At 39.0% G+C, this 17,181-nt stretch overlaps 1 protein-coding gene across 1 annotated transcript in view; it reads left to right on the forward strand.

The window, feature by feature from the left end:
• TNNI3K (TNNI3 interacting kinase) overlaps positions 1–17,181 on the forward strand; it is a 381,325-nt gene that overhangs the window by 277,070 nt on the left and 87,074 nt on the right. Inside the window, exon 21 of the mRNA XM_010591188.2 lies at positions 12,328–12,437. Within this exon, the coding sequence (XP_010589490.1) occupies positions 12,328–12,437 (110 nt within the window). The remainder of the gene's footprint in view (positions 1–12,327; positions 12,438–17,181) is intronic.

Genomic DNA, 17,181 nt, shown 5'->3' on the forward strand with positions numbered 1-17,181 from the left:
CCAAGAAGGACAGCCAGAGAAACTCCATCTAAGCTAAGACCTAAATGACAGTAGATGTTATGGCAGGAAAAGATGGTAGGAAAGAGCATTCTAAGCCAAAGGAATCACATGTCAGAATTTATGATTGGACCATAAGAAGCAGTCATTAATTTCCTTATTATCCATTTATTCATTCACTAAATTTTACTAAAAAGCATTACACTATACAGATTTTTTTCCTAGCTTATCACCAATTACATAGAATCCTCAATATGTTTCGTCACATGAATAAGTAAATGAAAATTATCACTTGTACTGAATGCCTGTTCTGTAGCTCACTGTCTTATCTCTTTTGAGAGACAGCACTGACAATCTCAGTTCAAGGCTTTTCTTTCCTTGATATAGTACTGATAAATGATGAAGAACTTGAATCCACAAAATGGATACCATGGTTATATAGACCCTTAAGGCCGACTCACAATATTGCGTTTACCTCAAGTATCATTATTCAGGAAATGGGAGTGGAAGAAAGCTTTGCTTTAGAATTATCTGTCTAAAACAAAAGCCACCTGTAACATGAATGTTTAAATTTAAATTACATTAGTTAAAGTTAAAAAAAATTAAAAAGCTTGAACTCTTTCATTTGTACACCAAGAATCAACACATAGCCACATTTGAAGTGCTCAGTAGTTACATATGGCTAGTGGCTACCATACTGAACAGCCCAGAGTATTTTCATCATTGAAGAAAGTTCTATTAGACAGTGCTACCCTAGACTCTAGATTTTAAGTTTTATTAAGCTTAATTATCTCAGGGCAGTGTTGAAGAAATAATAGTTGCTCAGTAGCTATTGACATTTTCTAAATTAGCCTTAAAAAAGAAAATTAGCCTTATTCTGTTTTAATGGCAAAATTTCATTTGTGAAAATCAGAATTAACATTTACATAAATCATTTAACATATTTTATGTAGGAATCAAGGTAAAAATTTGATTAATGGGCTGACAGTCTCTTTCCTGAACCTGGAATACCAGAAAAATATCCCAGCTGTTAGTATAACATGGCCATCTAGACAAGACTGACAAAGCAATCTCAAAGCTAGCAAATTTCAATTCCATGACCACTCATGTTGTATTTCCCACTTTCTGGCAGAAGTGTTAATGAGTAATATCACTGCCAAATGTACATAAAGTAAAAGGGAGAAGGAGATGCCAAGGCCTTGGAAAATCCACTTTGAATAATGAAGAATTAAATATCATTCATCTTAAACTGATTTTCCAGACACTGTGCCAAGATGCAAACAAGTAAGTCTATACACTTGATATCAGGGTCTAAAAGAGTTTCAAAGGAGGTGATTGCCCCTACATCTAAGTTTAACTCAATCTGTGAATAGGCCCTCCACACCCATTACCTCCCCCCCCCCCAAAAAAAAAACAGACCCACAGTCTTTGAGTCAATTCCAACTCATAGCAACCCCACAGGGTTTCAAAGGCTATAAATCTTTACAGAAGCAGACTGCCACATCTTTCTCCTGAGGAGCCACTGGTGGTTTCGAACCACTGACCTTTTCGTTAGCAGTCAATCACTTTAGGCACTAGGCCACCAGGGCTTCTTCTATACCCATTAGGATATGTATAATTAGTTAAAATTTACTCCCTATACAGGTTTCTGTGCTTATGGCTCAACAGTATCAAAAAGGTCATAAGGTGGAAAACTAGAGTAGACTTAGAAGGTCAATGATCATTAAGCAATGATCGCAAGCAAACAGATGATTAGTTTACTTAATTATTTACCTCATTCCAGAAAGGGTTAAAAATAGTCAAGAGTAGCCAATGTAAGGAATCTAATATACCTAGTTTTTTGGCACAAAGGACACATTTCACAAGTCATATTAAGTTTGCTAAATATGTTTTGATCAATCTTTTGTTTCTTCTTTTCTTGGTGTCAGCAATTATAATTCTACCTGATAGTAGCTAGAAATGGTTGGCAAATGTGACAATGCAAATATTCTACAAAGGACACTGAAGGCAAGAGTGGAAATGAAATTCCTAACTCTTCCCTTAACCTGAAACCATTACACAATTAAGACAGCTGTTGTAAGAAAACATGAAGCTGGGCCAAGATGGTGAACTAGCCAGAAGCTTCAGCAGATCCCTCTTACAACAAAGACCCAAAAAAACAAGTGAATCGATTATATATATGACAAACTAGAAACTGTGAACATTAAAGAAAAAATTAAGGAATCGGTCTGAGCGACAGGGGAGGGAGACATGGTGCAGAAGCAGTGACGAGTTGCCTAGCCTGAGCAGCACCTCAGCTCTGATCCCTTGACACCATTCTTTGGCGCAACTGTGGTGGGGCTGATGGTAGTTTCCAGAGACATGGCAGCTTCAGTGAAAGAAGCCAAGCAGAGTGGCGCACCCCTGACCCTATGGAGTGTCTACAATGGGGCTTGCTGTGGCATTTAGGAAGCAGCTGCTTCAGTGAAAGAAAGCAACAGAAGTGCCAGTACCCCAACCCTCTGGTATGACAGCTGCGGGACTGGCAGTGGAGTTTAGGACATAGCTTCTTCAGTGAAAGAAGGCAAGCGTGAGGACGCAGTGCTAACCCCCTGGGGCAATCTTGGCGGAGACCCAGCCCTAACTCCCTGGAGCAATCTCAGCGGGGACCCAGCCATCACACACAGGCTACACACGCCTCTGGAATCTGAGATAAAACAGTGCTCTTGACACAAGATAACTGATTTTGCCTAATTTACTGCACACAGATCTAATAGCTCCTTCTTTTGAAAGAACTCTCTCCTATCTATCTGATCTCTCCCCACTCTGTCCCAGATGGCTGCATTAACAGTTGATTTCCCTGGGCCTGAGATAAAACCTGCTGCACTCCATGAGCCATTCTCATGACCTGGCAGAAGGAACAAATTAACAAACGGGAGGGGAAATACTCTGCAGTCTCCCCTAGTCTGGAACCTCAGAGCAGAAGCAGCTCCAGTTCAGGCATAAGTGATCCACAGATTTTGCCTCTCACCCCAGCATAGATCCAGGTGGCTATTACATTGCAAGGGCAAATCTGTTTGAGGTCTGACTGTAACTGCTTCAGCTGTACAGTGGAGAGGCTGGTTTTGGAGGTCTGATACCACTCTGCCTATTAAACAGGGCCTTCACCTACCCACAGCATGGGCCTGAGGAGTGGAGGCTCCATCCACACAACCTAGACACCTGCAAAAGGACAGTGGTGCCTACCAGTTCTTACAGTTATAAGCATTGGGTGCCTAAGGTACAGCTGCAGAACCTACCCACCAGAGCGCTCTAAAGAACAGAGACACTCCTTCTCACTGACACTTGGGAGGAGGCTGTGAGCCCCCTGCCTTCCTCAGAGTGTGACTCCCTACTGCTACCAGAAACCAGTGCATACATCCATCACCACTGCTCCTCTAAGATAGTAGGTGAGAACCTACACCACACACTAGGTGACTGACTCAGGACACCTGAACTGAATCGATACAAGAATAGTGAATGGACTCCTAGGCTCATATACCAGGTAACAGCTCTATCCATCTGGTAACAGGACATTAGTGCTTCAAAGGCTCCAGTAACCAAGCTAGCTCACTCTAGTAGCCTACTTGGCTGTATTGAAACAGAAAGCAAACTAGGATGCAGTGAGCAAACATAAAATAAATTAACATAACTTATAAAAGCCTTGGAGACAACAGTCGATATCAAATCACATAAAGAAGCAGACCACGATTGTTTCAACAAACTCCCAAAACAGAGAATCAAGGACTCTCCCAGATGAAGATGTATTCCTGGAATTATCAGATGCTGAATACAAAAGATTAATGTATGGAATTCTTCAAGACATCAGGAATGAGACCAGGCAACAAACAGAAAAAACCAAGGAACACACAGATAAAGCACTTGAAGAAATTAAAAAGATTATTCAAGAACATAATGAAAAATTTAATAAACTGCAAGAATTCATAGACAGCATTCAGAAATTCAGATTAACAATAAAATTACAGAATTAGATACAGCTCAATAGAAAGTCACAGGAGCAGAATCTACGAACTGGTTAAATCAATTGGCACCAATATATTTGATGAAAAATTGGATAAAAGAATTTTAAATAATGAAGAAACCATAAGAATCATGTGGGACTCTATCAAGAAGAATAACTTGTGAATGATTGGAATACCAGAACAGGGATGGATAACAAAAAATACAGAGAGAATTGTTGAAGGTTTGTTGGCAGAAAACTTCCCTGATACCGTGAAAGATGAAAGGATATCTATCCAAGATGTTCATCAAACCCCATACAAGGTAGATCCCAAAAGAAAGTCACCAAGACGTATTATCATCAAACTTGCAAAACCAAAGATAAAGAGAAAATTTTAAGAGCAGCCAGGGATAAGCAAAAAGTCACCTACAAAGGAGAATCAATAAGAATAAGTTTGGACTCCTCGGCAGAAACCATGCAGGCAAGAAGGCAATGGGATGACATGTATAAAGCATTAAAGAATAAAATTGCCAACCAAGAATCATATATCCAACAAATCTGTCTCTCAAATATGAAGGGGAAATTAAAACATTTACAGATAAACAGAAGCTTAGGGAATTTGCAAAAAACAAACCAAAACAACAAGAAATACTGAAGGGAATCCTCTGGATAGAAAATCAATAATATCAGATATAGACCCATCACTAGAACACAGAACAGAGCATCCAGATATCAACTCAGATAGTGAAATCATAAAAATAAATCAAGACTAAAAAAATCCAAAAAGCTCAAAACAGGGAATCAGTGAAGTCATTACATAAAAGATGACAATCAAAGAGGGACTAAATAAAATAGGCATAGATCTTCCATATGGAGAGGAAATCAAGGCAATATATCAATAAATGCACACATACAAAAAGAAGAAAGGGCCAATATCAAAGAATTATCCCTACAACTTGAACAAATAGAAAGAGAGCAACAAAAGAAACTCTCAGGCACCAGAAGAAAGCAAATAATAAAAAGCAGAGCAGAATTAAATGAAATAGAAAACATAAAAACAGTTGAAAGAGTTAACAAGACCAAAAGCTGGTTCTTTGAAAAGATTAACAAAATCGATTAACCATTGGCCAGTCTGACAAAAGAAAAACAGGAGAGGAAGCAAATAACCCTAATAAGAAATGAGATGGCCGATATCACAACAGAACCAACTGAAATTAAAAGAATCATAACAGAGTGCTATGAAAAGTTACACTCTAACAAATATGAAAACCTAGAGGAAATGGCATATTTCTAGAAACACACTACCTACCTAAACTAACACAGAGACAGAACAACTAAATAAACCTATAACAAAAGAAAAGATTGAAAAAGTAATCCAAAACTCCCAACAAAGAAAAGCGCTGGCCCTGATGGCTCCACTGGAGAATTCTCCCAAACTTTCAGAGAAGAGTTAACACCACTACCACTAAAGGTATTTCAGAGCATAGGAAAGGATGGAATACTCTCAAACTCATTCTATGAAGCAAACATAACCCTGAAACCAAAACCAGGTAAAGACTCCACAAAAAAAGAAAATTACAGGCCAATATCCCTCATGAACTTAGATGCAAAAATCCTAAACAAAATTCTAGCCAATAGAATTCAACAACATATCAAAAAAATAAATAAATAACTCACCACAACCACATGGGATTCATACCAGGTATGCAGGGATGGGTCAACATTAGAAAAACAATCAATGTAATCATATAAATAAAACAAAAGACAAGAACCACATGATCTTATCAATTGATGCAGAAAAGACATTTCACAAAGTCCAACATCCATTTGTGATAAAAACTCTCAGCAAAATAGGAATAGAAGGAAAATTCCTAGACATTGTAAAGGGCATTTATACAAAGCCAACAGCCAGCATTATCCCAAATGGAGAGAGTTTGAAACCATTCCCAATAAGAAGAGGAACCAGACAAGAATGCCCTTTATCACCACTCTTATTCGACATTGTGTTGGAGGTCCTAGCCAGAGCTATAAGGCTAGATAAAGAAATAAAGAGCACCCAAGTTGGCAAAGAAGAAGTAAAAGTATCTCTGTTTACAGATGACATGACCTTGTACAAAGAAAAACCTAAAGAATCCTTAAGAAAACTACTGAAACTAATAGCAGAGTTCAGCAGAATTTCAGGATACAAGATAAACATGCACAGATCAGTTGGATCCCTCTACATTAACAAAGAGAGGAAGGAAGAGGAAATCACCAAATCAATACCATTTACAATAGACCCTAAGAAGATAAAGTACTTAGGAATAAATCTAACCAGAGAGGTAAAAGACCTATACAAAGAAAACTACGAAGTCCAACTATTGCAAGAAACCAAAAGAGAGCTTCATAAGTGGAAAAACAAACCTTGCTCATATATAGGAAGACTCAACATTGTAAAATGTCTATTCTGCCCAAAGCGATCTATACATACAATGCAATCCCGATCCAAATACCAGTGACATTTTTCAATGAGATGGAGAAACAAATCATCAACTTCATATGGAAGGGAGAGAGGCCCCACGTAAGTAAAGCATTACTGAAAAAGAAGAGCAAAGTGGGAGGCCTCACACTACTTGACTTTAGAACATATTATACCGCCACAGTGGTCAAAACAGCCTGGTACTGATACAACAACAGATACATAGACCAATGGAACCGAATTGAGAATCCAGACATAAATCAATCCACATATGAGCAGCTGATATTTGACAAAAGCCCAAAGTAGGTTAAATGGGGAAAAAGTAGTCTCTTTAACAAATGGTGCTGTCATAACTGGATATCCATCTGCAAAAAAGTGAAACAAGGCCCATAGCTCACACCATGCACAAAAACGAACTCAAAATGGATCAAAGACCTAAATATAAAATCTAAAACGATAAAGTTCATGGAAGAAAAAATAGGAACAACGCTAGGAACCCTAACACATGGCATAAACAGTATACAAAACATTACCAGAACTAAAAAAACAGCAAAAGAGAAATTAGATAACTGGGAGCTCCTAAAAGTCAAACACCTATGCTCATCCTAAGACTCCACCAAAAGAATAAAAAGATTACCTACAGACTGGGAAACAGTTTTTAGCTATGACATCTCCAATCAGCGGCTGATCTCTAAAATCTACATGATACTGCAAAAACTCAACTACAAAAAGACAAATAACCCCATTAAAAAATGAGCAAAGGATATGAACAGACACCTCACTAAAGAAGACATTCAGGTAGCTAACAGATACATGAAGAAATGCTCATGATCATTAGCCGTTAGAGAAATGCAATTCAAAACCACAGTGAGATTCCATCTTGCTCCAACAAGGCCGGCAGTAATCTAAATAACACAGAATAATAAACGTTGTGGAGAGACTGGAACACTTATACACTGCTGGTGGGAATGAAAAATGGTACAACCACTTTGGAGATCGATTTGGCACTTCCTTAAAAAGCCGGAAATAGAACTACCATACGATCCAGCAATCTCACTCCTTGGAATATATCCTAGAGAAGTAAGAGCCTTTACACGAACAGATATATGCACACCCATGTTCACTGCAGCACGGTTTACAGTAGCAAAAAGAAGGAAGCAACCAAGGTCCCCATCAACAGATGAATAGATAAATAAATTATGGTATATTCACACAATGGAATACTATGCATCGATAAAGAACAACGATGAATTTGTGAAACATTTCATAACATGGAGGAACCTGGAAGGCGTTATCCTGAGGGAAATTAGTCAGTTGCAAAGGGACAAATATTGTATGAGACCACTATTATAAGAACTCAAGAAATAGTTTAAACAGAGAGGAAAATATTCTTTGATGGTTACAAGAGGGTAGAGGGATAGAGGGAGGGAGAGGGGGATTCACTAATTAGATAATAGACAATAACTGATTTAGGTGAAGGGATGGACAACACACAATACAGGAAAGGTCAGGACAACTGGACTATACCAAAAGCAAAGAAGTCTCCCGAATAAACTGAACGCTTCAAAACCCAGAGTAGCAGGGGCAGGGGTTTGGGGACCATGGTTTCAGGGGATATCTAGGTCAATTGGCATAATAAAAACTATTAAGAAAACATTCTGCATCCCATTGTGGAGAGTGGCATCTGGGTGGGGTCTTAAACACTAGCAAGTGGCCATCTAAGAGGCAACAATTTGTCTCAACCCAACCTGGAGCAAAGGAGAATGAAGATCACCAAAGACACAAGGTAAGTATGAGCCCAAGAGTCAGAATGGGCCACATAAATCAAAGAGTACTTCAGCCTGAGACCAGAAGGACTAGAAGGCGCCCAGCTACAACTGATGACTGCCATGACAGGGACCACAACAGAGAATCCCTGAAGGAGTAGGAGTGCAGTGGGATGCAGACCCCAAATTCTAGTAAAAAGACCAGACTTAATCGGTCTGACTGAGACTAGAGAGACCCCGGAGGTCATGGTCTCCTGATCTTCTGTAACCCAAGACAGGAACCATTCTCAATGCCAACTCTTCAGACAGGGATTGGACTGGTCTACAAGATAGAAAATGATCCTGGTGAGTAGTAGACTTGGCTTAAGTAGACACATGAGACTATCTGGGCAGCTCCTGTCTGGAGGTGCCATGTGATGGCCTAGGTGGACAGAAGCTGGCTGAATGAACACAGAAACACAGGGTGGAGAGAAGGAATGTGCTGTCTCATTAGAGGGAGAGCAACTAGGAGTAAATATATATAGCAAGGTGTATATAAGGTTTTGTATGAGAGACTGACTTGATTTGTAAACTTTTACTTAAAGCACAATAAATATTTTAAAAAAACATTAAAATGCCAGTAGGCAGGTAGACAAAGAATATGGACTTCAGATTTTAAGTACAAATAACTAATAAATATTTGGAAAAACATTAAGGCTCACTACTTATCAAATAATGCAATTTAAATAACAAAAGTGAGCTGATATATTTACCTCCCAAATAGCAAACTGAAAACAAACAAACAAACAAAAAAAACCCCATTGCTTTCAAGGCGATTTCAACTCATGGTGACTCCATGTGTTATAGAGTAAAACTGTTCCATAGGGTTTTCTTGGCTGTAACTTTAACAGAAGCAGATCATCACGCATTTGTCTCACAGTGCTGCTGGGTGGTTTTCAACTGCCAACCCTTAGGTTAGCCAACTCCAAACCATTTGTGTCCCCTAAACCAAAAAAACCAAACCCATTGCCGTCAAGTTGATTCCGACTCATAGCGACCCCGTAGGGTAGAGTAGAACTGCCTCCCAGGGTTTCCAAGGAATGGGTGGTAGACTCAAACTGCAGATGTTTTGGTTAGCAGCCAAGCTCTTAACCACTTCAAATTAGGAAAATCCTTTATACAATAGAATACCCAATTCTGGGACAGGTGTAAATTAGCCCTCCCATATACTTGTTATAAGTACAACTGGTTAGGAAAGCAGTTTATCAGTAGGTATGAAAAGTCTTGAAAGTAGTTGCCTTTTGACATACTTATTCCATGCCATAAAATATTGTAAATAAATAACCTGTGAAACAGAGAGTCATATTTTAAACAGATATTCTTTGAAGTGTTTTCACCCAAATTTGCAGTAAGATAAAACTGAGGAATGGCTAAATAAATCCCACTAAATGCAGAATCACTAAATAAAATGTTAACATAAAGTTTTAATAACTTGGGAAAATGCTTATATTTAAGTTAGGAAAAAAAAGGATTATATAATTGTATATCCAACAGAAGCTCAAGGATATAAATAGAGAAGAAATATCCAACGGTAGTATGATAAGATTTTAACACTGGTTCTTCTGAATAATAAGATTTTATTCTTTCTAAATCTTTTTATTTTCTAAATTTCTACGTTGGGCAAGTACTTATTTTACAATTGGTAAAATTAGGTAGTAATTCTGAATGACCCATAAAGCAAAATGTTAAGTTACATTGCATTTAATTTCACGAAACCTACTGGAAGTTAATGATAAATAGAATTTAAGTGGGGTAAATTTTGGTGAGGGAGAGGCAGGGATTATCAGTCATATCTCAAAAGTTATTAAAATATAGACAGAGGTTTAGGACACAACAATCTGGCAGACAGGAAATAGCAATGACCTGGAATTTAAGCCTCCCGCTGGTACAGAGCAATTATTTCTGAGGAACAGAAAGAGCTTCATGTGTTGTTTACAAAGTATTTTCAATGCAAAATATGCTAAAGAGAGCATAGACTTTGGAACAAGACAGATCTGGATTTGATTCCTGGCTGTACCAACCACCAAACTAGAAAAAAAACTAGTTGCCGTTGAGTCAGTTCCAATTTATGGCAACCCTGTGAATTTCACAGAGGAACCGTGCTTCGCAGGGTTTTTGGAACTAGATCACCAGGCCTTTCTTCCAAGGCATCTCTAAGTTGATTCAAACTACCAATGTTTTGGTTAGTAGCTGAACACTTAACAATTTGCACCAACTGGGGTCTCCTTACCAATTACTTGTTGTTGTTAGGTGCTTTCAAGTTGGTTCCGACTCATAGAGACCCAAGTACAATAGAACGAAACACTGCCCGGTCCTGCAACATCCTCACAATCATTGTCATGCTTGAGCCCATTGTTGCAGCCACTGTGTCAGTCCATCTCATTGAGTGTCTTCCTCTTTTTGCTGACCCTCTACTTTACCAAGCATGACATCCTTCTCCAGGGACTAGTGCCTCCTGATAACATGCCCAAAGGATATGAGATGTGATCTCTCCATCCTTGCTTCTAAGAAACATTCTAGTTGTACCTCTTCCAAGACAGATTTGTTCATTCTTTTGGCAGTCCATATTATATATAAAATTTTAAAAAGTATTTACACACACACACACACATACATATGTAAAGATAATACCTACCTTGCATGATTGCTATGAATATTGTGGTGTGTTCTATAAAAGTAGCTGTTAAGTTTCTTTTCAAAGGGTTGTAGAAATCTCTGGGTGCAGGACAGGAAAATATTTAGTGATGGAGAACCTACAGTGAAGTCCCAAGAATAACACAGACACTCTACAGTAATGGGAAATTTGAAGTGAGTAATATTCAGAAAAAAGGAGCCCTGGTGGCACAGTGGTTAAGCACTTGGCTGCTAACCGAAAGATAGGCAGTTAGAACCCACCAGCCACTCTGCGGGAAAAGGTTGTGGCAGTCTCCTTCCATAAAGGTTACAGCCTTGGAAACCATATCTGGCAGCTCTACTCTGTCCTATAGGGTTGCCATGAGTCGGAATCAACTAGACAGCAATGGGTTTAGCAGAGTTTAGCAATTAATAGTTTAATATTATTAATAATTAAAGTCCAAGCATTCCTATAACCGGTAATAGGGTTAAACGAAAAAAAAAAAATCTATTCTGCCCGAGTGATACAGGTGTTTTCAGAAGTACAAAGTTCAATGGCTCTACATCTCTTGCTACGTATCAGCTAAGCCCTTTAGCCTGGAATATATTACATTGGACAGACTGGTCCAATCTACCTCTCAATCTTTACTTCCTTTAAAATCCTGTGCACACCCCAAACCCAAACCAAACCCATTGCCATCAAGTCAACTCTGACTCATAGGAACCCTATAGGAGCCAGTCACTCTAAACTACTTGGCCTTTGTATGCTCCTGGGTCACTGTTTCTTTGTACTTTTTAAAAATTCCCTCTGATCAGTATTTGTTGACTGAATAACCAAATGAGTAAACAATGATAAACTCATAGTATCAAAATATGCACCATTTTGTTTAAAACACTAAAAAAATAAGCAGAGAGGCCTGTTTTAATCTTATCTGATGTTGTACAGATTGGCTTTGGGGGGAGCATTTTTTTGTGTGTGATAAAATAATTAAAACCACTATTTGTTTCCAAAACTTTTTCATTTCATTCTGTATCCATTAAGTAATAACTTCCAGTCCCCCACCCCACACACACAGACTCTCTGGTAACCTCTAATCTCTCAGTCTCTGTGAATTTGCCTATTCTAGATACTTCACATGAGTGGGACGGTAAAATACTTGTTCTATTGTTTCTGGCTTATTTTACTTAGTATGTTTTCAAGGTTCATCCGTGTCCTAGTATGTATCAGGACTTCATTTCTTTTTATGGCTGAGTAAATATTCCATTGTGTGTGTGTACCACATTTAGTTGATCCAGTCATCTGTTAAAGGACACTTGGGTTGTTTTCACCTTTTGGTTATTGTGAATAGTACTGCAATGAACACTGGTGTACAAGTATCCCACAGATTGATTTTGACGACTAGGGAACCTGCTTATATATTTTTTGAAATAAATATGTGAAACTCAAAACTTTGACATGACCATTTGGTTTGCAGCTGCTGCCGCGGCAGACATGGCTTACCACCACATCAGACCTCCCGTTGGCTATTCCATCCCCAAGCCCATATCATCTCTGCTGATGCGAGGGTGGAATGCCTGTCCTGAAGTGAGTACTTTTTATTTCCTCTTAGAAAATGTGTTATGGTCAAAATCTGTCACAAATAGTATAACTCCAAAGTCTACTTTCAGTGTATATTTTAAGACTGTCAGGGCAAAAAGACTGATCTGCCTTCTGCTCTTTAGTCTCTAATTGCCTCAAGAAGTCTGAGTATCTCATATTTCTTTGCTTCCGCTCTCTGCTTTTGAAATGTTTCTCACAACTGATTAGTAAAAGAGAGACCGGGGTATGAAGGATGGGTCACAGGCTCATCTCGGCTGCAATTTTATTATCTATGCTTAAGCCATACTTAGTCATTTTCTGAAGAATGAAAGTTGGCACAAGGTGATTTGTGTTGGCTTTTCATCACGAGGCAGGCCTTAGGCAAAGACCCTGGGCCCAGTGGACTTTAGTAGCCCAGGCAGAAGGCAGAAAATCTAGGTGCTAGTCCTTCTCTGCCTCCCTGGCTAGCTGTGTGACAAAGTGGTTAAGAGCATACATTTATAGTCCAAATGGAGTAATCAATGTTATAGAAGAAATAAATAAAGTAGCAAATATAAACAGTGGAAAAAGCATTTTAAAAATATGGTCATAGATCTAAAAGAAGAGGAAACAGTCATTTAATCCTAGAATGAAATCCCAGGCCATCTGTCTACAGGAAAAGATCGTTCTTAACTGTACCAGACAGGGTGATGTCTATTTCGTTCTTAGAGATTGACAAAGGAGGAGATTCCACAGCCTTTGCTTGATAACACAGTTCAGTACAATATCTAAGAATCCCCTCGCCAGTATGTTTTATCGTCAATTGAAATTCTTGTGTTTTGGCTTCAGCCCATTGCCTCTTCTGCTCTGAGTGGAGGCAATTTAGTTCACACTGTTCATATGGGAAATCCTCATATATAAAGGCCTAGTGGCCTTCACTTGTCCTGCCCAAACCATCTTACTTACTGTTAACCTTTTCTAATAGAGTCATTCTTGATGCTTCTTAGGTACCTTACCTCTCCCCAGCAAGACAGCAGATAAAGTGGGCCTGTTGCTATCTCAGGAAAATATCCTACCAAAGGAGAACGAGACTAAACCTCAGAACAGCTGTTTGGGAGAAGGAAGCAAGTTTCCCATTATTTTTTTTCTAAAAGTTTCCCGTTATAAAATCCAGACAAAGTCATTACCCATCCTAACAAGTGTACAATGAGACTACTATTAAGAAAAATAAAAATTCTTATGGAACATGGATAGAGTACCTCAGAAAAAATAAGCTCTTCTCCTGACCATTAAGCTCTGCCTCCCGCCCATATATCTGACATATACCTGTATTTATTGGTTTAGTATCTTCCCTCACAACCGAGATGTTAGCTTCATAAAAACAGGAACTTTTTTACTTGTTTGTTTTGCTTGGGGCTGTAATCCTAGCACTTAAAACTGTACCTAGATGCTCAAGAAATATTGGTTGAATAAATGAATGAAAAACCACCATGGATTATCAATGCCTCCAGTCTTCTTGTCTAGATTTCTACATCCAGAAAATTTTGTCTTAAAAATATGTGCCTTAAAGTAGTTTGGGGAAAGCTCTTCATGTCTTTCAATATGAACTTCAGGCATATTTTCTGAGAATAAGTATGTCAAGTACTTAATACAGAATTTTCTTCTCTGTGGGATGTGACCTGTTCCAAAGACTAACATAAAATAACAACCAAGAAAATCCCTTTTGCTTTTATTAACTAATTCTTCATGACTATGTATAGGGATATGTGGAAATTTTAACTTGGTAATGAAAGCAAATCATTGGCAACTCCTAAAAACATTTTTTGAGCGGTAGGATGGAAACCACAAGCAGGAATTTGGGAAATGAGAAAGAGAAAACTGAAGAGGGCTTGAAGATGGTACTATTAAAGTGTAAAAAAAAATAATAGTAAGAAAAAGACCTAAGATTGAGTGTTTAGTGGAAGTTTTTCTGGTAAAAAGGAAACCCTATTAGCACAGCATCTGGGCTCTGGGGGATGAGGTTTGGGGAGAAAAATGGACAGAAAGCATATTTGGAAAACAAAGTCTCAATTGGCTGGCGATGTCTGGGCGTGTTGGTGAGGTGAGCCCTACCTGGCTGCAAGCGCTTTACTGTGTATGTGGTGTGTACTTCAGGAGTACAAAGTTGAGCTGCTTCTGTACGGGATATACCTAAGTCATGATTACATTGCGCAGTCCGGTCTTCACCACGTCAGCAGCCTAAGCAGTAAAGAAAAAGGGAATAGTAGGGCTAATTTTTCCTTTTTTCTTCAACAGTTATTTGGGTCTCCACTGTATACTTCCCTGGGAGAGCTGCTGAAAGTTCAATGATGAGGTCCTCTCAGTGGAAATTATGGCTGAGTGTCAGATGGAGATTAATTGAATAAACAACATTAATGTTTCTAGAGTTATAAGCCAAAATGAGTGCTTTCAAGGAAAACAAAATTCAATGAGTATGTGTACTAAAGGAATTGTAGCAAGTTGAGGGACAAAAAGAGAGTACAGGTCAAAGAAGCCTTCGAGGAAGAAGTGGCACTTAAGCTGAGACAGTGAGGATAAACAGAAGCTTTCTGAATGAAGTGAGTTGGCAAGAAGGCAAAAAATCTAAGCAAATAGAAGATGGGCAAACTGGTTGGGAGAAAAGACCGACAGGACATTCATTATTGAACCATTGTAGCCACTGAGAGGTTAAACCTCAGTACCAGGCATCATTTGAAACAAATTCATCTTTAGATAGATGATGTTAACCTCATGCTATCCTGGTCATCACTTTCTAGGTTATCAGTTTCACCGCTCATTCTTTCACGTCTGTCTTTGCCTCACTCTTTGAATATGAAGCACAAATATTGTCTCTTAGTTGTGTCTTCTCAGTCAGACCCAGACAGACAGAACATAGAGAGGACAGTGAAAATGCCAGCCTACCGGATGGGCGATGCTCGCTGGAAAACAGTGAGATGTGGGAAAAGGTCCTAGCAGGTAGATGGGATCAGATATTGGAAAGCCTTGAAAACCAGACTGGGGAATTTGGACATAACATTTAGGGAATTATATTTTTGTAGGCTCTTAAGCAGCAAAGAGGTATGATAAAAGTAATTGGTGGGATGGGGGGTTCATCTGAGTTTGGTATGAAGGATTTATTTACTTAAAAAAAAAAAATGCATGTAGTTCCTATAGTGAGGCAGGCACTGAATTATCACCTAGTGGGAAACCCTGGTGGCTTAGTGGTTAAGTGCTACGGCTGGTAATCAAAAGGTCGGCAGTTCAAATCCGCCAATTGCTCCTTGGAAACTCTATGGGGGGACAGTTCTACTCTGCCCTATAGGGTTACTATGGGTCAGAATCGACTTGACAGCAACGGGCTTGGGTTTTTGTTTTTTGGTGCATTGGACTGGAGCCCTGGTGGTACAGTGGTTAGGAACTCGGCTGCTAACCAAAAGGTCAGCAGTTCGAATCCATTCTGTCTTATAGGGTCCTATAGGGTTGCTGTGAGTCGGAATACACTCGAGGGCAACGAGTTTCATTGGTTTTGGTGCATTGGAGTGACTAAGCATTGTTTCTTAATATACGGACTGCAAATTGTATGCTCCAGATTATCCTGGAATATTTCTTAAAATGAGGATTTGGGGGAAGCCCTAGTGGTGCAATGGTTAAATGCTCAGCTGCTAACTGCAAGTTCTGTGGTTGAATCCCACCAGCCGCTCAGCAGGAGAAAAGACTTGGCTATCTGTTCACATAAAGATTACAACCTAGGAAACCGCACGAGGCAGTTAGTTCTACTCTGTTTTATAGGGTCGCTATGAGTTGGAATTGACTCAATGGCACACAACAACAACATCCTAAACCTACTGAATCAAAATATCTGGGATGGAGCCTGAGGCTATTCATTTTAACAAGCACCCCAGGTGATGTATGTCCAATAAAGACAGAGAACTAGTGGGCTGACCCTGAAGCAAAAGACTGAAGTCAGAGCAACTTGCTGGGCTGCTATTGCAGTAATCCAGTTGATTACAAGGCAAAGGCTACAATAGTTACCATGGGGATGCAGGGTTAAGGGTAAACCTGAGAACCATTTCAAAGGAAATCTCGTAAGAAGGTGAAAGACTGGATTTCGGAAATGTAAGAGAGGAAAGAGTTCAGGAGAACTGTCATTGCTGCCTTCGGAGAGTTAGCTACTGACCAGAGTACTTGTTAGCCCTTAGGTATCAGGCATATTGTTTGCCGTGAGAGGAGAGAACAAAGCTAAGGGCTCTACAGTAAGGCGATGATGCAGAGAAAAATAGAAAAGTGAAAAGAAAAGATAGCTGCTGAGAAAAAAGTAACTGGGTCTGTAAGGCTAAGCAAAGCTGTCAATTAGAATAGAATGAACTTATCCTGCAAGAAGTTGGCGTAGATGTTCTTCTCACCTTAAAGGTGCTTAAAGAAATGCAAGTGAGACCGGGGGAGGCAGAGAGATGGCACAGGAGTTAAGCTCACGCAGAGAGGCCAAACAAAAATGGAGGAGAAAGAAGCTTGAGTTAAAAGCAAAGAAAAAGTTTTGAATCCAGGGAGAAAAGAGAGAGAGGTAATAAGGTTAAGGACTTTCAAAATAAGAAAGTTATATCATTTGCTGGCAATCCTGAATTGGAAGGGCAACAGTAAGATAGGTGAGGCATATAAGCTTAAATATTTAATTTATTCCGTAGTCTTTTTTTTTTTTAAAGCTTTATAACAATGTCCAATGTAGATGCAAAGGTATAAAGACCAAGACAAAAAT

This window comes from Loxodonta africana, chromosome 3, assembly GCF_030014295.1.
Source record: "Loxodonta africana isolate mLoxAfr1 chromosome 3, mLoxAfr1.hap2, whole genome shotgun sequence".
NCBI lineage: Eukaryota > Metazoa > Chordata > Mammalia > Proboscidea > Elephantidae > Loxodonta > Loxodonta africana.